Genomic DNA, 21,963 nt, shown 5'->3' with positions numbered 1-21,963 from the left:
AAAACACCCACAACCGCCCACATACTACTGCCCCTGGATTTATCACAACACTAAGCAAACTCATGATGGAATAATTCTAGGGAGGAAAAAGAACAAACCAAAAATTCAAAAAAAAGAAGCCCTTATATGTTACTCTAGRACCACCCTGGGCTTGTTCTGAATACGATACTTACACATTTGAAAACTCCATTTGTAAACTTTGGGCAAACGATTATTCTGTTCTTTGAGATCAGACTCCTTCTCTCCATTTTTCCCACATTTTGCTGGAGATTGTGTTCTTGCAGGTGATTTGGTTTGGTGAGATTTCATGCCAGCTGAAACCGACTTTGCTGACTGAGTCTTGGACACACTTTCACCAGCAGATAGTTCTTCACTATCACTGCTATTTGCTGAAGAAATAAGAAAATGCTTTACTATAAAACAAATAACCACCTTCCGCAAACCAAAGTTCATCAGAAGTTGCCCCTGCACTGATTTTCAAATAGAAGGAGTTTGACTGAAATCCCTTTTACCCTAAATTGATACAATTTACCCTGGCATAGAAACCTGCCTCTCCAAAGCTCAGACAGAACCACAAAACAGGCAGCCATACAATGAGGTTTCTCTAATTCCAGCATGCTGTGAAAGGGAAGTCTTGCACTGATAACACTGTTTATTTGGTTGCTGTGCAGGTAGATTCATAGCTACAAAYTGGGCTCATGGGAATCAAAATCCTAGAGCTAGAAAGTGGGTAGAAGGACCATACTGTGGCTCCATTACCTGTCAATGGCTCTATAACTTATCCTGAATATTGGCAGGTATACTGCTGAAAGTCCAAATGAACGTATGTAAGAGGAGAGAAAAATAATTTYATGAAGATTCCTGAATAAAATCTGACTACCCAAGGTCTGTATAGGAAAGATGCATCCTACACTCAGAACTGATTCTAAAGAATCAGATGTGGCACTACTGAGATATTAATGAATATGCTTTCTATGTTTGAAAATAACACACAAAAGGCCATTTAATCTAACAATGTAGGTACAAATGTTGATAATGGTAAGTGACATTTATTCATGCATTTATGGATAGTTTTTGCTTATGAAGCTATACTTTTTTTTTCCTCCTAAAACAGCTAGGAAGTCTGATTGCTTTATTATAAATCAATATAAAGAAGATAAACAAGAGAAAGATACGCTRTACAGATACACAAACTTCTACCAGTGCTGCAATTTTAAAGGTTACTGTTATAGAGGAGCTTTTCCTTGTAATCTCTAAGGCCAYGCATAAGAAAGAAGTGAGAGTAAGCAACTCACTTTTTTTAGCCTTATGTCAACTAATTACTTTAGGTTTTCAGTACTAAGGTCACTAATAATGAGGGGAAGTTTATATATCATCTACAAAAAACCCTTAAATGCAATTTTTACATTCTGCTTTTATCTGCAGAAGAACATCTCCAGCTTATCCSATACCACACTAAATCACTTTTATAATAAAGTACCAGGCTGAACTGAATATGGGTTTCTAATTAAACTGTCCAAAGGAAAGTAACAAAATAATCACTCTAAAAGACATGATTTATAATGAATGATCAAAAGGATCAAAGTTGTTCAGCCTTACAAAAGTAGAACTAGGGTGGAGGGAGAGGTAGTAATTCAGCACGGGTCTAGTGAAGCATTGGAAGAAAATGCCTAGATAAGTTACAAGAGCTCCATCATTAGATTTGTTATTAAAAAAGTGTGTTTGACAAGCAYTTATTATGAGAAATTTGTGCCTTAGTTGTACATGCCCTAGGTACTGACAAGATGGACCCTCACAGTCCCTTTTGGTTCTGTTCTTTATGATCCAGTTATCTACATGATAGAAGCTGCTAAACAAGTTCTTCAGTGAGGAAGAACACCAATACACATGTTGTAGAAAGGAACCCTGCTGGCTGCAGAGCTGCAGTTGTCTGCTATCTTAATGCAAAGACAAAAGCTGAAGCTGCGACATCAACAACTTTAATTGATACATTTGAATTTTACAAAAAAACATTTTTGCTCACAACTGACTCCACTTTTTTTTAAATCTATTTATTGCCTTTGTTACAGTAGTGCTTAAAGCTTTTTTTTTTTTTTTAAAAAAAAAAGTCCATACACACAGAACACTGTATACAGTACAAGAAAAAAATCTTAGTCCTGACAAAGGTACAGGCTGAGAGATAAATTCACAAAAATCAAAAGGGAGTAATGATAAAGCTAAAATTGGTGCATTAGTTCTGCTTAGCCAGTTTGTTTTGCTACTTTAATTCCTAGAGTGAGTGAAAGAGGAAGGATTTTGTTAGAAGATGATCAGTGAAACAGAATAAGAAAAGGAGGAGAGAATGAAGAGGGGCTTGTTGAACATGAACTACAGGTGCAGTGAAAGCAAATACCAGATCAGAAGGGGCAGAATTTTACTAAAACTAACAAAGAGAGAGMCAGTATATATTTTCAATCCTTACTTCAATTGCTTTTTATAGCTATCCTTGCTGACTGTCCCTGGATATTTCTTGTTAATATGAACAGTGAGAAGAGGCAGTAATTGATCCTGCTGTCTCSTGAATATGTGTGCATGTCTCTCTCTTATCTTATACCTCTTATATTATATCTCTGCTTTTACTAAGCCTCTCTCTCCTAGTACCATAGTTACTTTTCCAATTAGCTTCTTTAAGTTAATTCGACAAAAAAAAAAGCTGCTAAAGCATGCATTATTTACTCTAGATGTAAAAAAAATGATAGCAAAAGATAGAGCTGGTGGTCTTCTGGAATTATTTATGTATTTGCCATTGGAAGATATATATTATATATATTAGATATATATTCTCTAAAAAACTCACGTTGCAGAAAACACCAAGTGTAGTTTGAGCTAAATTCCAGTCTCCCTTTTAAACGCATGACCATGATGTCAGATTCCTGTCTTTTTCCCTGGTGATAACAAAGTTCCTATCCTACTAAAAGCATGAAACGTGCATGCCTCTTAGTCTTCCTGAATTACAAAAATATTAAGCATTTCTTCAAAACAGGCCCAGAATTAACAAAATAAGACATTTAAAAATACTTTAGCATTCATTAAAAATAGATTATTCACTTATACAGCACTTATACTCCCTGCTCAGAATATTTTGTCCTAATATATTTATTTCCAGACTTCATCTCTACAGTCATTCAAGAGCTGAAACAATGCTTTCATACATGTTATTTCACATTAAGCTGCTGTACTTACTAGTTTTASTCTTCTTTTTGTTGTTCACAGAAGAAGCTTTATGGCTTCTTTTCTGCTTTTTTGCAGAGCTGCCTCCTCCCTGAGCATCTTTCAGTCTTTTTTGGCCTGTACAGACTATAATTGAAAGAAAGAAACAAACAAGAATAAATATTTGCACTTCTGTGTGTCTTTTTTTGTGCATCTTTCTCAACCATTGTTTGCAGACAGCAACGCAACTGTCCCTATCTATCCTTAACCGGGTTCAGATTTCTATTTATATTGGCAAGAAGAGGTGGAGAAGAGAAAGCAATTTGTTGCTTGAAGTGCATATATAACATAACTGCAAATAACTTTCTCATATGCATCATCAGAATTTCTCTGACCACACAAATTTCTTTTAAAATATATTTTATACTGCAAATTAAATTGAAATAAATGTATTTGAAGAACTTAAGGAATTATTAAACTGAATTTTAGAAATAAAGCTTTTGCCACACTTGGAAGCTGTGGAAAAAGAACCCCTTGAATTATCATGTTATCAGTGGTTACATTAATTGAATGTCAAAAAAGTCTAGAACAAAGAAAATGATTTAAAAAATAAGTCAATGATCTGTTAAAAAAAAAAAAAAAAAAAGGAAGTCCCTCCTGATCTACAGATGCAAATGACTAATAAAACCATGTAAATTAAGAAACAGTGAGGTCATCCAGTTTTCTAAGAGGCAGAATGCTGACAAAATGAGAGGAAGTTAAAAGCCGAATACATATTGTTCTATCAATACCATAAAAACAACAAGGAAAAAAAAACCCAACCTTCTTGATTTCATGTGGCAGTAACTTAATTTCTTTGTTTCATGTCTGAAAGGAAGTTCTACACCTATCCATCTATGAACTGGAGAAAGCACTGCAGGTTTATTTATTGAGGACTAGAACTTCCACCTCTCTTGCAAACTCTCTTGTCTTTTTAAGTAAAAACATTGAACTGCTATTTTGAAAGAATGCAACAAGAACAGAATGATGAGGGTAACACACCTTAAGGGTACTTTGATTGAGAAAATTCAGTTAACTATTTTTTGTCCTCAAGAGACCTGAAATCTGTTGAGATGAAGAAATCATTTTGTCATCTTCGGATTACATTCAGACATACACTTTCTTCTCTTGGATTATTAATTTTTTTAGGCAGATCAACATTGTAAAAGTAGCTGTGCTTTTAACAGGACTATGCAACAGCCAGAGAATCTCTTAGAAGTTTTTCTGACACACCCTTGAAAATTGCTAAAAAGCAGCCAGTCCATTGATGTCACATACATAAATGCTGTCAGGACTGAGCCCTTATCATTCCCTCTACTCTACTGGTCCCAAGATGGGATCTTCAAAAAATAACCTACAAAGACATATCTGAAGGTAAAAACCCATTTGTGAGTTGAGTGGGGTGGGGAGGAAGGGGCCAAGACACTCCCAGCCTCTAACCATCTTTTTTTCAGACTTAAAATGGTTTCAACTTTGATTTCCACAGCATATATTGAATTATAAGCATGACCTATGGAAAATACTTAAAAAAAATTCAGTGAAATCCTAAAGATGGTAATCTATAATGGCAAACACTGACAAATATCAACAGATTCAGAAATTCAAAAGACAATATCTAAATCTTTAGATAGAAATAGTACTAAGTTGTGAAACAGACTTTCTTCAACTATTTAGTTTAGTCATAAAACTTGTGATCAAATCATTATGAATTATGAATGTAAACAGCAAACTCTTCCTTCAAAATTAGTAGGAAGAGTCCTAAAAAAGGCAAGTTTTTAAATAAAAAAACCAAATTCTTAAAATTGATACAAGATAGTTGGATCTAGAAAGCAGTTTGAAATTGTTGCTCCAAATCATCAGCATAGAGAGATTCAAAATGTTACTAAGAAACAGCATCTTCCACTTGCAAGCAAGGTATTTTAAAGTGAATGCAGCTTACTACAACACATATGCATTACAGCTTGCTCTGGTCTTTTGTCACTGTCATTTCCGATATAAACTTTATTCTTATATGCTTTATTTCTCATTAAAACCACTAGAATTCTTAGCAAGAGGCCACAGAAAATTTCCTAGAAGATTATCTTTTATTCAATTGATGATTATGCTATTTCCACAGATCTAAAGTAGACAGCAGGCTACTGCTTCCTCCAACCTTATTAACTAACGTGTCAGCAATGTAATAACAGAATGCAAACACATCAGCAACACAGTAGACAGAGCTAGGTCTAGGTTGAACACAGCTGCTTCCCCATGTCCTTTACCTTTTTCAGTATGCTCTGGCTCTGGCTGATTACTACTACTGGAGCTCACGCTGGCATCAAAACCTGTTGGAGAAATATTTCCCTCAGACTGCAGCTCTTGCAGCTCCCCTGCAACACTATCCACCTCTATTGTGCTATCGGTTTCACTTTTAATGCTTCGTATCTCTTCTTGATTTGGTGGCAACATCTCAGAGACAGTGACACTGGATTGATGTCTACTGGATTCTGTTACAGTTACAGATGAAGGTGATTCAGGTGTTGTAGGAGGAGTATTTAGCACTGAATTACTCCCACTGCTTGGAAATTCAACTTTCTTTTCACCCGTTTCAGTTGGTTTCTCCTCAACAGGTTTAATGTCTATGCTAGCTGGCAAAGGTTTTTCAAGCTCAGAGCTAGTCAAAGATGCATCCTCTTCTGCAAGAGTCTGGAGCTGCTCCTCTGCTGCAGCATCCTCAGGAGCAGCATGTGGAGGGGAAGCAGCAGCTTCAGTGTCAGAGTCCGAGAACAGTTCCTTCAGTGTTTTCTTTGGCCATTGTCCCTGAATACTTGACCAAACATCTTTTCGATCCTTAGCTCTAGTATTCTGAAGTCTTTCATCAGTATTATTTAGAAGCTTTATCCTTTTCTCTGCTACTTCAGAAAATCCCGAGTAGAAAGTACTTGTCCGCAAAGACTTCCTTTTCTCCTCTAATCCATTGTACTTTTTAGTCGGAGTGATTTTCAGTTTAGATTTGTCCTCCTCATCTTCATCTGAGGAGCTGTTACTGCTGTTTTCTAAACTAAGGGAGTCTTTGCTTTTGGATTTCTCATCCTTTCTGTTAGGTGACGCAGTCTTTAAAGATTCCTCGGCAACACAGTATCTTCGTTTACCACGTTTTACTTGTGGTTTTGCTGTTTTATCAACTATTTCCTTTTTTGCCTCCTTTCTCTTCTTTGTGGTTTCATCTTCTCCATCAGAGTCAGTATCTTCAGATAATTCTTCTAGCTCTTTTCGCAGTCTTTCAGGAGACTTGGATCCTGACYTGGGCACTGCTACATCTGTCAGAGCTTTAGTTTCCTCTGGGAGGGATGAATTGCTCTGCTCTTCTTTCAGACAGAGTTCATTTTTATCTTGGCTCATAGTTTCATCTTGATATTCCTCTTTGCCATCAGTATGTACATTCTGGGCACTTTGGTCATCTTCCTGCTCACTATCATCAGAACTTTCAGAAGCTAGTTAAAAAAAATAAATAAAAAGCCATTCATAAAAAAGTTCGTTTTGATTCTGTATCAAGAACAGCTGAAGAAAACTGCAATGATATGAATCAATGCTATTGGGCTTTCTAGGAGGATATGTATTTTTAAATTGTATCCTATAAAGGCTTCAAAAGATWATTTTCCATTCTATCGAAAAGGTATAATAGCTAGATTACAAGCAGTGTCACTCAGTTTGGAAACACAGTATTATAAAGCACATCTCTAGGAAATTCTTTCCATGGAGTTTCCCAAGCAGACAACACAAAGTAACAGCTTTTATCTGAGTGACACTTGTTATTAATCCATACAAATAAGAACTTTCTTCATAACAGAAACCAAAACAGAAATGTAAAAAGTATTTAATATAAAAACTCTTAATGTTTTTTGAGTTACAACATAACTGCCCTTCCTCCAACACTCAAAACATAGACTAAGACAAAAATTACCCTAAAGAATCCACAATGGTAAAAGACAGGGGAGCAAAAAAAAAAAAAAAAAAAAGGGAGACATGATAGTGCATCAGAAACACTCATCTGGTCACCATCCTTCAAAAAAATGAAGTAATGAACAAAGGCACTTTAAGAAATACAAATAATAAAAGAGTAGATTAGAGTAAGAAATTTCAAGGTCAGGAATGAAGAAACTGAGAAAAGAAGAACAGAGATAGGAAAGAATCAACAGCAAGCCCATCCAACGGGAAAAGAAACGGATACAAGGAGCAGTAAGAAGTGGCTTAAATATATTGGTAGCTCCTTTATACGCCATTTTTAGTGACACAGCCAGTTTAACACCCCTCATGCCACTTCGTAGCTCTCATTCTCTGTTCCTCACTGAACTTACCACCTCCTTAAAGATGGCAATATAACTAAAGGGAGAGAGGAAAGAAAACTTTCAACTGAGATGATCAAAGTTAACTTTTTTCTAAAAAGTCTAAGTCAAACTTAGAGAAGAGCATGATAACAAGTAAGTGAGAGGTACAGGACAGAACAACTTGGAAAATGCTGCCTCAGGTGTTCTTTATTTATTTATAAGGCAGGATCTAAATTTCTACTCTGACTCAATCAGAAAGCAAGTTTTGCATTCCTCTCTCTTTTTTTTTTTTTTTTTTAAATTGAAGAATCATGGTACATACTATGGCCTAAAGTTCCAAGAAGTCTATCACTTAAAAAAGGCTTTCAACACTTGTCTTCTCAGAAGCTCAGGGTGTTGTAACTACATTACTATATAACAAAGAAGGTAATCGGAGTTTGCCATTTGAAATGAAAACCAAGAACTCCATGTTAAAAAATTGTAACCAAAACTCAGGTCCACTAGTTTTCCCTCACAAACTATTTATTTTCCTGTGACCTTTAAAAAGAAGGTTTATATAACATACAACAGCATTAATCAATCCAGTGTAGGAAAAGACCTTTAAAATGCTTTGAGCAAACAGCTCTAAAATTGGAGGGCAGGGGGAATGAGACACAAAAAATGGTAGTCTTTCATATATAAAAAAAAAAAAGAGGGGAAGAGAAAACATAGTTTTAAATCAACAGCATGAATGCATATGGACTTAAATGATAGAAGAATGGCACACAATTAAAAGCATTTCTGGAAACTAATTATGTAACATGGAAAACATTTAGATTTCCAAAACATTAGAGTATAAGTCAAATTGCTTTTGTAATCAGAAGTTAATGACAGATTAATTATAGCAGTAAAAATAGTGTCATTATCATCACCACTAAGTATTTTTTTAGTTTCTGTTTTCCTAAGAAATTGAAGCTTAAGAGATTATGTGGTCTGTTCTTTCACCTACAAGTTTAGAACCCACTGGCCATGTTTAAACAAGTGTCTAGAAAACTACTAAGTTCATACAACTTTCACAAAAATTACCCAGACTACTTAGATCAAATACAGTTTCTTTTTCTGGAGCCCTGTAGGGAACTAAGGAAGAAGAAAGGCAACTAGTTATTATAGTACTGATAACAAAGTATGGGAAAGGGAAAACAATATTAGGAACAAGATAGGAAATCCAGCTTTATTAAGTTCCATTATTTATGACAAGGATAACTTTATCAATTACAAAAAAAAAATCAAAATAACATAGGAAGCAAATATGCCTTACATGGCAGCAAAAGAAAATGTAGCTATAAAAGCATGTATTTTTAAGAGCATACTCTGAATCTATAATACCTATTTTCAGAAAATGTAAGTATCAATTTATATATATGTAGGTAAGAGTATACAAAAATGTTTCCGAAAGTGATGTAATACAATGAAACACATGCATAGCCAGCCTCAAAAGCTTACAATTGTGCAATTGCATCAGTTGCTCTACACTGACATTTACTACTGATGAAAGCTACTCACAGTCAGAAAAAGTTTATGAACAGTACCTGGTAGCCCATTAAGGATAGAAGTAATTTCTATAGATTTAACAGGAGCTTGTTCAGAATTTTTGGCTTCAGCGCTATCAAGCTTGGACCCAGTCTCTGGCGATGTGCTGGTGTGAAAGGGCGGTTTTGACAAACGTCGCAATTTACAGTTTTTAGGGGAATACTTCTCTTCCTTCTCTTTGTCAGTTTTATTCTACATTAAAGAAAAGATCAAAAGCTCTTGTTATTTGAGTATACAAATCAACATGGATTACAATTAAGCAATGGTGATAGTTACCCTCATCATCAAATCTGAAAAGAAAAGCTTTCCTCTCTACTCAGGAATCTGTGAATGTCTTTCCGGGTCTATGCCGAGGTTCTTGCACCAAAAATGGGAATTACCTCAACACTACAACAGATCTGAAAGGGGAGACTGCCCRCGCCTCAGGAGCGAAGGCCGAGTGGCAACGGGCAGGACGAGCTCTGTGACACCCTGTTCCAGGGGCTGGCCAGGGCTCCGGAACGCTGCCCGGCACCGGTGGGAGGCTCCACAGCACGTGGGGGAAGAGCCCTGCATCGCAGGCAGGAGCGGAAGAAGTCTCCCTGAAGCCTGCTGCCCAAAGCATGCAGTCTCACCCTAAATATCAGAGTGTTTTTTTTTAATTACTTTTTAAATAAAGGAGATGAAGGGAATAAATATATCACATATACATGGATTAGTCATTGGTTCGTTCCACAGAATCAGCAGAGGGAGCTCAACAAATGCTGCTGCTGGGAGCTGGCTGCCACCACTGCTGCAGAAGTGGAGCCATCTAGTTTGTTTCCTTCTTAACTCCCATGAGAGCTATAGGGCAGGAGGAAATAAATAAATAAGTAAATAAAAAGCTTTTCCCTAAAAAAAAAAGAAAGAACAAAACTGTGCTAAAAAACAGCTTATTTGGTTTTAAAAGGCTAAGAAAAGGGGAAAGTGGAGAAAGTATGTAAGAATAAATTAAACTAAAGTTGACTAGGGGTGAGGGAAAGGGGAAAAAAAATGAGAAACTACCTTTATTTTCTTTCGATGCTTAATTTTTGGCACATTTTTATCAGCTGGTCTCACTATCTTGTCTGCCTTTATCCATTCATCATACCTAAAAGCAAAAAATTTGCACACTTTTAATGTTTTTAAGTAAACATTTGATGCATCATGGAAGAAAATTATCAATGAATTCAAAAGTATTAAACATACAAAAAACAAGATTGGAAATTAAATAGTCATTCATATACTTTTCAGCATGTACAGTTACAGCTAACGTTCAGTTCTTCATATGTTTAGATACATAGGACAGTTTTCTTTACTGATTGTTACAAAATACCAGCTTTGACTTGTACTACTCTAGATCACACAACATGAAATTTATGTACATAGATAAAACAGATTATCAGAAAGTTAATTCTGTAAGGATCTCTAAGGGGTATATTTTGTACACCCACTTCAAAACTTTTACAACTGCATAAAAAGCAACTAGTCAACCAGAAAGAAATTATTTCCTGTCCAACTATCTGTAAAGTGATCTTTTAAGTCACTAATACTTTGAGAAATGTCATTTTCCAATTCATTTTCAATTAGTTTTTCAACTTACATCAGGGGACATATCACTTGTCTTATCCCCCAGAGATAGATATGTTCTTTGTAAGAATATCCTTTAGCAATGAAACTGTACTTAACTAATTTCACTATGCGTTTTTGAAAAACTCAAGCATCAACTTTTTAATAAGCATAACTTCCTGTCCTGTTTCAACTGCAAATTCAAGCAACTGTCTGAATAAGAAACAAATCTGTTAAAAGTCAGCATACATTAACTTGTGCTTCAATGTGCAGCCACACTGATATTGTGAGCTCACTAAGTGATCATGAAGAAAAAAAAAAAAAAAAAAGAGAGCTAGTACAAAAGAGAATTGAATTTACGCACTCATGATCACCTTCCAAGTGGACTTAAAGCACCATGATTTTAATACACAGTGACTGCTGATGTAGCCCCAATTCTGTTTCTTCACCACCACTGCCAATTGTACCTACAATAGTAACTGATACTTTAAAAGGATTATTCAGGAAAAATTGTAAGCTTCCAACTTGTTTTCTTTTACTCTCTAAGTCAAGTTCTGAGCACAGTATTCCAGCAGCTAAACACTGCTTTGTTACTAACTTACATTCCACATAATAATACAGTGAAAAAACAGACACCTCAGAACACAACATAGACGAGTCAAAGTTATCCATTCAGTCTAGCAGTAGTCTCTGAAATTCAGTTTTCCAAAATAATTTCCCCCTCATCCCATGTTGCAGCAAACCAACCACAAAACCTTACAACCGTTGGGGTTGGTTGCAGACTGCAACACCCTGAAAAGTAACTGCATTGCTGCAGATGGTTTTAATTGTACTCTTACCAGGATACTGGTAAGCAGATAGGCTCAGATTTCTCTCTAAAACTTAAATAGAACTCTTCAGTGCTAGAAAAGATTCATAAACACAGTGGTTTCAAGTCAGACTTACCCACTCATACTCTGTGTAGTCTACAACAGCCTCCTCCTACCACCTTTACGCAGGGCTGCGTTTAGGAAACAGGTAGCCTCACACATCCTACAGCACAGGGCCTYCCAACAACCAGCTTGACACACACAAATAGCAGCCAGCAGTTGCAAGCTTGTTGCAAAAGGGACAAGCAAGGGAACATACCATTGGAACATGCTCTGAGACCAGCACCCTCACTRGGCTGCAGATGATGCCCATTACTAGAGAAGTAGTGGAGATCTGCAAGATTCCCACCGCAATTCCTGTTACCTTTGTGCAATTGGAACAAAAACCATGAAATAGCCGGCCTGCTTTATGCTCTGCCACTGGAATAAGGCTAGCAAGCTACGTTTTCTCCCATACTACAGCCATTTCCTGAAGATCTGGGTGTCCTCAGATTCCTATGATATGAGCAGATAGTGAAAGGATGATACAGCACCTTAACATTTTAGAAACTTGGACAGCAAGTCTTGTGTCCATTGTTTAAAGCATAAAAAATATCTAGATGGACTGAATGCTCCATGTTATCTTAAAAGAAAGCAACAGATTTGGTAGGGAAAATTCCCATATTCAGGGACTTTTGACAACCCTATTTCAGGTAATCTTTCTTCAAATCACAAACATGTTTTCAAAAAGGAATACTGCTAAGTAGAATGCCAAATAGATTTTGCAGTTTAGATAAATGCAAGAGGATTTCTTTAGACCTAAATATTTGCAAGAGAATAGCAATAGGATTAGACATATTCACATGGAAAAGCAATTATCTTAAGTATTCTTTCTGTCTCAATTATGCTGCCATAATAGAGAATTTGTACTCACTAATTCTATGCATTTCTAACAGCAAAACAATCTTCCACACAAGCAAACAAAGTCTGTGCATTGCACATGCCATCAATGATTCAAGATAATTGTACTGCCAGTTAGGGTAATAGCTCATAGCTGACCACAGGGCATACTTAAGTGAAGGAGAGAAGCAAAAACAGAAGCGTAAACCTCTTCATCTAAATAGAGGGTCTTACATGCTACACACATGAAGCAGCATTCACAACTCTTCTTAAGGAGCATAAATTGAAAACCTATGTGTCTAAGAGTCACAGTTCTTGGCCCCAGCATGTCCAGCTCCTCTCCTGCTGTACCTAGAACAGCACTCAGATCTTGCCAGCAGCTCCAGCACCAYGGAAACCTTGAAGATACCTTTGCATGGCACAGCTTCCTTTCATCACTCACATGCCAAATGCATACAGTTGCCTAATCTGTGACAGCAGAGCCCCGTGCCCAAACAGATCCTGCAAGAGATGCATCCCAAGCCACAGCTGACAACCTGACCAAAAAGCAAGTTTGCTCTACTGCAYAGCAGAAAAATGCCTTGAAATCTGRAGGGTGCACCAGGCGCCAGCCTGCATGGGAATCACATGTGAGACTTGATTACTGGCCTCCTTTTTAGGACTGCATCTGATTAGAACAGCAAAACAAAAATCTTCCTCACTTTGTAACTAATGGTGCTTCAGACAATCTGTTCAAGGCAAAAGAAAAGCAGAAGAACAGTAAAGTTCTTCAGGTCTCATTACAAGAAACACATGCTTCCAAAAGACTTGGCTTGTTTCTACTACAGTACCATCTTCTGCCAAGCCCTTAGTTTCCACACTTGCTCACCTCATGAACATGAATTATTTCTCAACCCCCTGCCAAAGGCGCATATGTATACACATACACACATATCTGCTTCTTGGATCAGTATCAGACACTGTATTGGAAACTAGCAGGTATGTAAGAATAAATACGCCCAACACATGACACAAGAAAAATTCCGGTTTTGGGAAGTAGCGCTAGTTTTTCGTGTTAGGAATTTTCTGCACCGGTGAGGATTTGTGGGAAGTTCCGAACTTGGGATTTCTGAAAGGAAGATGTTATGATTTCCTCCCTCCTCCAACAAAAAAGAAAGTATAGGCACACACAATTAATGTTAATGTGATACCACTCACTTTTAGACAGACGGAATATAGCACTTCAAAAGCCAAGAGGGCTCCCTGAGCATGTACAGGTTACAAGCACATATCAGAGTAAGACAGCACAGATATTTTGCAGAACATAGTAGTACAATTTCTTCTGTAATCTGACTTCTTAAAACAAACAACTGGGCAAAGGGGGAAAGGACATGTTCCTAAATGCATTTGTACAAAATTGGTTAAATACCGGGGCGGGGGGGAGTTTTCATAAAAACTGGAATACCTTGAGAAAGAACATTACCTTTGCCGTACCAAGATAAAAACCAAGGYGAGGTAGGAAGGAGCGAAGCCTTTTTGTTTTACCAGTCAACATGAAAGTCTGACAGAGAGRTGGGTTGCAATGAGACGGATGGAAGGAAGGAACGAATGAACAAAGGAAGGCTGGATGCCCAGTTACAGAGTGGAAACAAGTAATTGGCAACTGATATAGGAATACGCACTAAGGAATATTCACCTGTACATAGTACATGTTAAAGCACAACATGCTCAGAGACAGAACGGTCAATCCTTCACAGGAGTATTTCAGGAGAAACATGGAAGAAAAGTATATTTTCCAGCTGCTAGGTTTGTACTAGCAAAGGTTCTATTTTCTCCACTTCCATGGGAAGACAGTTTACCTCAAGGAACTAGCAAACTTTGGCAAATTCACTGAGCAGTTCCATCACACTGTCTGCATCTGCTAGCAAGGAATTAAGTGTTCTTGSTAGCTGCGATCAAACCAAGCAGTTTAAAGTACTAGAATAGTAGAGGACACTGATTTTTCATAATTCTTCCTCCATTACTCAAGGCATCTGAAATTCGACTACCTAAGTTCCTTTAATTGCAGAGGCTGACTGTTAAGTACAGAACTTGTAAATTGTTAATGCTTCAACACTTTGAGACAGAAACTAATACTTTTTCCTCATTTAGATTTCTGAAGAAAACACACTTAAAGAATAAATCACATTCTTAAATAGAYAAAACATGTTAGAAAAAACATGTCTTGTGATACGTGCCATATGATAGACGCAGAGTTGAAACAACCTAAACTTGTTCTGAATATTCACCCTGTGATTCTAGTACTGGGAATGTACTGCAGAAGACATTCACCTCAAAAAACCTACATAGTACACTTTTCTTTAAAGCACTGGCAACTGAAAAGCAAAATTATAACAGAAGGAACCGGCATTGTAGCTCTCAGAAGTTTTAGTTCCAGATAAAGCATACAAAATTCAGAATGCAGTTGAGCCAGTCAGAAGGAAGAAGAAATGCAATTCTTCTCTAGAGAGGTTTCTTGTTAATATGTGATAACGAAGTTTTCTCTAGCAACGGAGACATTTTTACCATTCTCTTTCATTACAAGGCAGATTCCACTCCACATAAGCATTTCTGATAGAGGCCAAGAAATGCAATCACTTGATTTGCAGGAGCTAATGAGGTTTTTCAGCATAAAGTAGAGCAAATACACAATGCTGTTAAATTCCAATCCATTTCTGTGTTTTATAGTTACTCTAAAAATAAGACATTTCACAGTGGTCAGTGTCACTAGCTCTAGAGAGTGAAGAAAAAAAGAAAAAAAAAAGAGCAAAGCTAAATAATTCCAAACACCTCAATGCACACTTACTCTTATGAATCCCATACCAATATTTAAGTTAACTYGTGACAAGAAAACTTTGGTAGTTATTTAGGATTCCTGCTCAGGCTTATGGGGGCTTAAAGAACAGGTCATTACATGGTATACTGACCTACAGGAGACATACAAAAATTGACTTYAAAGTGTGGGAAATGACAGAGTTAAGAAAACCCTGGAGTCTGAGCCCAGCACACACCACAACCTGATGATACAGCACTTGCCCCTGCTAAACAGAAAGTAAAAGTGAGGGGGAGAGGAAGGAATTACTAGCTGCACCAAGTAGCTACTTCTCCCGGTTGTGACCAACTCAAAGCCAAACCATCCGACAGCATACCTCATACAAGATTCATCTTCACTATGCTAAAACAAAGTGTTCAGATTCTACCTTAGACTTGTTCACACTTCCTCTCGATCCAAAACTTTAAATCATTTAATCTGAATTAAATAAGTTGGCCACATTTAGCAGATTCCACATGATTTCCAAAGCTTGATCTCAACCACTGATATCTTTATTTGTGTGCGCGTGTGGAAAAAAAAAATCCTTGTCTGTCAGCACGCTCCAGAGGGCTCCTTCTGCACCATAGGTAAGAATATAAAATGCAAGTCCTGCTGCCAGAAAGATCAAACAACTCCTACCTCTCAAATGAGCACAAGTTTACTAAAAATGCTTTATATAAATGTGTATATATATATATATCATAGTCACAGAAAACAATGTTTCTGATATCAGTCTGCATACTTATTTGAAACAATTGAACAACAAAAACCAAAACAAATTGAAAAATTAACAATGAGGGTGTTYGGATCTCCAAGACAGAAGGCTCATTTTTGACTTCTCAATTCTTCTGAGAAGTGGTACTCCACAGATAAAACTCTGATCCTCTCATGTCATAGCATATAGTTATTTTCAAGTTAATGCTATTAAATATGTTTACTGAAAATCACTATGTTTGCACATGAATTCCCAAACAGGGAGATTAAAATCAAGAAACTTCTTTGATTTATACACAGTGACCATCCACAAGCAGGGTGCCAGTTTCACCAGTCCGCACTCCTAAGGCAGGCCTTCCCCAACAATGACCAAAATGCTGGTCATATTCCGAATCCTACTTGGACYGGGTGCCCTCCCCTCCCTAGTACTCTGATATTTTAAGGCCCAGACTTCCCAGCCCACTATGCTTACAAATGTTGCCTGAAGACACACAGTTTACAYGATAGATTATATTTCTGTAGATCAATATATTCAAAATTCTGCACAAAGCCACTATCAAAGCCATCAGTATAGAGATGTTATTCCTCAGGAGTGGCTTAGRTGGTCCTGGAAATCAGTAGACCTAGATGCAAAGCGGTGTATTCAAGGCAGGGAGAAGCATCATGTTTTTGCTACTGTGATCTCTGGCAGTTGATCCTGCTAGCACTGCATAAGRATTTGTCCTGCCCTCCTTGTCAGAGGTAGGATGGGAATCAAAGTCCAGATCATAAGAAGATGATCTTAAGAGCCTCAGATTTTCCAGGAAAAAAAGATGATTTGCCTCAGGCACTTGTTTTTTTWAAAAAGATCTGCAAACTCAGTAATATAACAAAGCTCAAAACAGAGAATAATGAGCAGGGAGATGTTGAAACTGAGGGGAGGAAAAAAAAAAGAAAAAAGGAGAGGTGTAATAGAATTAGTAATTGGCTTAAAAGTCACTCAGAAGCTTTAGTTTCCTTTCCTGTTTTCCAAGTTTCTTCAAGATTTCTATAGGTTATAAGTAGCAAAAATATATTAATACTTTAATATAGCATTAATAGAAACATGTTGAAGACAAAGCATATATTCCTAAAAATATTAAGAATAAGAAGATACTGGACTAAGAAGAGTTTTCTTTGGAAGTCTGAGGCAGCCAGGGGGAGGGAGAGGAAAAAAATAAAAATAATTAGATCCGAATGAATGAAAGGCAAGTATTTGCTGCACGCTAATTTGCCATTAAGAAGTCAAGGCGGAAGTGAATTAAGATTTTGTTTGCTTGTTTTTAAGTGCGGATGCCCAATAAGAAAAAAAAAACAAACACACACACACAAAAAAAAATAAAAATACTCTTTCCCCTGCATCCCCCAAAAACCGATGTTTCTCTCATATTTCTCTTGGTGAATGCAAAACTGCAAGTATACTCCCTGTTGTCCTGAGAAGAGTGTGCACACAGATTCAGTTCAGTACACTATTCAAATATTGTACAAGATAAAATTGGCTTAAGAGAGCCAAAGGAGGATTTATCATTTGTTGTAGGGAGAGATCTAAAAAAAATAAGACAGGCAACAGAGGAAGACTTCTTTGAACAAGTCATTTTAAGATGATTTTCTAAAGTACTGCATTTATATATGTTAAAAATCTAAATAGTTTTTATAYAGTACAATGACCTTCATAGAACATTAATACTGAAAGCTTATGACTCCAGAACTCTATATTCATTTAGCTTTTAAAATACACAAGTGTATTTTAGAAGTAATTCAAGAAGTAATCACTAGCTAAAACTCAAGTTACCTCACATTCCATCCACAGTAGTGCACCAAGTAAAGGACTTCTCCACCTTCGATGTCAGAATCTTTAATACTAGCTTCATACATTTTTTGATTTTTCCCTCTTCCATACCGCACTTGGACTTTCATGCCTGGTGGATAGCATTCAAACTCTTCTTCCTCATTGTTATTGTTGTCATCTTCCTCCTCCTCCTCCTCCTCTTCCTCCTCCTCTGCTTCTTCTTCATCTTCATCTTCTTCCTTATTCGTGTCATCTCTTGAAAGGTTTAAAAAATTGTAGAGTTAATATGAGATACTTCATAAGCTTTTCAGTTCCAAACCACATATATTGATAAATATTGTGGATGCATTAGAGACTGGGAAAGCAGGCTCCAAATATGAGAAAATGCCCCATGTGCGACTAATATCGGCAAAATAGGATATAGTAATATACACAAAATCTGGTGACTGTAAGGTCAAAAGTGCCTTGGCTTAAAGAAAAATACTCCATCAGAATCTTTATGAGCAGAAGTTGTTCAAACTCAATCTTTATATGATCCTTCATGCAGTCCCTTTGCTTAAGTATCATTTTTGCAGTTCAAATTTATCCTTCTCAATATAGAAAGTTTCCTATATTCCATTTTTTGCATACAAGTTCTACAAATGCTTCTTGAAACTTGCTTCCCCAAAAGATCCATGTTCTTTTATAACCAACAGTCTCTATCTCAACGCTTCGAAGTGACTGCAACTAAAAGCAGATTTTAGGCAAAAATAACCTATACAAGATTGTTTAACAAATCAACCAACCAGTACTAGATTATGACCTTGCCATTCCTTGCCAATTACGCTAAGAGTCTTCTAAATATAAATCAAAGTTGCATTCAAAGTTAACTTATTTTGAAAATAGTCACCACTTGCTTGTTTATTTATACAATAATTAAATGCATCTTCTGACATTTGGAACGATTTTCAGAAGCACTAAGCACCCACAAGTCTTGCTGACCTCAGTGGCAGCTAYGGGCTGCTGAGCAGTTCTTAAAATTATCTCCAACCAGCTTAGAGGCAGACAAAATGGCAGAAGTTATGGGTGCAGGGAAAAATACCTTTTAATCTTAAATAGCTTTACAGTACATTACTATGGACCCTCACACTATTCTAAATCCACTGTATGCAACACAGAACAGATTAGGACTGCTTACTAAACTCACAATAGCCACAGGCCACTAATAATTTAAAATCTGAGACTTGGAACAGATACACTTGGATGCATTACAAGCTGCGTAAGAACAGACAACTGCTGCTCCAGGTCCAATTCACACCCATATTTAAGTAAAACTCAAACAAAAGTTCATATTTAATAACCTAAATTTTTCCATGAAATTATCCATAGAAAAGCCTCATTCAGATCAAGCTAYTTTCTCTCTGAAAAGCGATCAAGCACTTTAGTTCTTCAAATGCTTCTTAGCAGAAATAGAATTGCAACATTATCATCTAATTAGCTGCTAAAAGATAATTCAAAACAATGAGCTAAACTCAACCCTAACACAACCAATCTAACTTAATGAAATTACTTCAGGAATGAATGTTGCYCTTCAAATGCATACAGCATGAGACAAATACTGAAATTCCCAGTATTGATGTCTTAATTAAACCAAGTAATAGAAAATATCTCTTAAGTTCTATTTTGCACAGACCAGACACTTTGGTTTTGTAAGGCCAAGATCTTAAATGGATTATACAATATACTTTCAATGTGCTACTTCACTATCAAAGTTCAGACCACCAGAGTTAAACTGAAATATAAATGAACAAGCTCTGCAAATCTCACTGCATCTCCACTACACACTATATGGCAGAATCTACTTCCCAAAGAAATTACTAATAAAACTCCCCCAAAACTGAGCTGAAAAGTTCCTGAATAGAAGTCCATAACAAACAAAATGTATYATTCAGTAATTTAAGCACTCTTAAGTTACATACTCTGCTGCACCAAATCAAAAACCCTAGCTAACTTCAACTCTGCAGTCATCGTCATTCCAAAGCTAAAAAGAAATGAGACAGGAGCAGAGCCACCACTGCTCTGAGAAAAGATGAGCTTGTGATTTCCCATTACTTTGAAGATTTTCAAAAATGTAACAGACCAAACTGTTACGGGAAAAAAAATCACTGAATTAGTGGCAGAATTCTTGAATGGTATCTGTAAAGAAGAAATGCCTGGCTATAAAGGAGATATGGGATTATCCAAAGTCTGCCAATTGTAGAGCCAGCAGCTATTTGGAGGTTCAGCAACTTTGGCCCCTCTCACCATGCACACACTACAACTTTCTTRGTGCCTCAACAGAATTTCTACAAAGACTCCATAACTCCTTTCCAGAGTATCAGGACCTCTCTGGAAAAAGATATGTGAAATTCTCATTGTGAACTTCAGTAACTTGGACTATCAAGTAGATATGTAGAGAGCAGACTGTGGGAAGTGTTGGGAAGCAAAAGCAAAATGGAAGCAGAGATGATTGCAATCAAAGAGAGACTTTTCTGAGGAGTGACTTGGTTAGCAATCATAAGCTGGAGGTTCTAAGAAACCAAACAAAAAGCAAAGAACATTCGTGATTTGGGGAGCAGAAAAACCTGTTGCATTCACATAGCTCCTGGAACAGAAAAACACATTCCAATGATTGCAAAGAATAGAGGGTATCTGTTTTACAAGGCCATAAAAAGCTCAAACTTGGCCATGCAGATGAAGTCATGACTGCTACAAAGCAGAAGTTGGTAAGAGAAAACTGTGACTGCAGCCATCTAGCATGCACAGTAATAATCTCATTTGACCATGTACATATGCACATAAACATTATACTTCTTGTAATCCTTAGTCAAAAACCCATGAAAAAAGAAAGAAACRAGCATCTTGGCAGCAGTCACTGTCAGCTAAGAAACAAAACAAAAACCAAAAAATCACCACCCCAAGCAGTATTTGTCACAAAGCTGCAACTACTTGAACGACGCAGGCAGCAGCTGATGAAACAAGACAGCAGCAAATGTGCATATGTATTGTGTAAAAGACACAGAAACAGAGGTGTAATCATCTTCCAGAAACCAAAAATGACCATAAAGCTTAAGACTAGACAGCATTTTCAATTACAGCCACAAGCTAAACAGTATCCCTCTAATGTATACCCAACAAAATGAAAGCATACATCTTTAGAAGCAGGAAATGAATGAGTTAGAACTCAAAAATTATTTGTTAATAGTACAGCAAAACTATTAGAGTGTTTACATCATACAAACATTGCATATCATTGAATTCAAAGATCACTGTAAAAGAGCTGAAAGGTTTGAACACTTTAAGCGTTTTAAAAAGTACATATGGTAGATGACCAACAAACCCGTAACACAGTTAAGTGTACCGCCAAATAAATATTAATAAACTAAGTAGTGCATGCTATTACAACACTAAAGGAACTGCAACATCATGCAAACTTATTTCAATCCACAATCTCTGGTACCAGCCGCAGTGTTGTCACAAAGCCCAGGTGYAGCCTACAAGACGGGGTGCGATTCAGGTCATTAAATCGGCCTCCTAGAATCCCTGTCTTGCAGCCAACSTATACCTACTCTAATATATTTCCCCTGACAAGCCATGCTGACATACACACAGCAGGTGAGTTGGCAAATGCAAGATAATTTTTCAAGGGTTATTCTAAAACTTGAGGAAGCAAGATTATTTCAWTTATTGCTTCAATTAAGTCATTACAGTTAATTGAACCACTAGCAGAATAAATTCCAATGTAATTGACACTTCRAGTTCAGCAATTAGCTTCTATTTTTGTTTTCCCTCTTTTTTCCCTTCCTCTCATCCTAAAAGTATATTTAACCCCTATTTCACATAATACAGAGTTGAAAAACTTGAAGTCTCCCTCATCCTCAGACTTTATTAATCACAGCTGTATTAAGATGCAGGTATTCTCTAAACCATGAAGAGGCTCYTAAGACTTGGTGCTAAGCCATGACACCAGAGTCCTACTTCTAATTTAAAAAAGTAAACAAACACCCTTCATCAATATTTATTTCCCCMAAAAAGTTGCAAAGGAAAGCCCAAAACAAAAAGCTTCATGTTACTGGTCCAAGCACTTCTGCCTACATCCACAGAAAATCAGGCTGGACACACGGTTGCAGTCCAGCATTCTGAGGAAAGAGGAAGGCACTAACTTCTGAGTCACAA

General features: G+C 36.8%; 1 protein-coding gene across 3 annotated transcripts in view; it reads right to left on the bottom strand.

Moving 5' to 3' along the window:
- ARID4B (AT-rich interaction domain 4B) overlaps positions 1–21,963 on the bottom strand; it is a 95,807-nt gene that overhangs the window by 4,468 nt on the left and 69,376 nt on the right. For 2 of the 3 annotated variants that reach the window (XM_085315463.1, XM_085315465.1), the window contains 6 exons: positions 17,773–18,024; positions 10,128–10,212; positions 9,104–9,296; positions 5,490–6,701; positions 3,223–3,336; positions 174–389 (listed from right to left, as the gene is read on the bottom strand). In XM_085315463.1, coding sequence (XP_085171589.1) covers positions 174–389; positions 3,223–3,336; positions 5,490–6,701; positions 9,104–9,296; positions 10,128–10,212; positions 17,773–18,024 — 2,072 coding nt within the window. The remainder of the gene's footprint in view (positions 1–173; positions 390–3,222; positions 3,337–5,489; positions 6,702–9,103; positions 9,297–10,127; positions 10,213–17,772; positions 18,025–21,963) is intronic. The other variant, XM_085315464.1, reaches the window with a different exon arrangement.

Source organism: Rhea americana, unplaced genomic scaffold, assembly GCF_003343005.1.
Source record: "Rhea americana isolate MKP2758 unplaced genomic scaffold, rheAme1 scaffold_43, whole genome shotgun sequence".
NCBI classification, from domain to species: Eukaryota; Metazoa; Chordata; class Aves; order Rheiformes; family Rheidae; genus Rhea; species Rhea americana.
The sequence above is the reverse complement of the archived record's forward strand: the minus strand, read 5'-3'. Positions and strand labels throughout refer to the sequence as shown.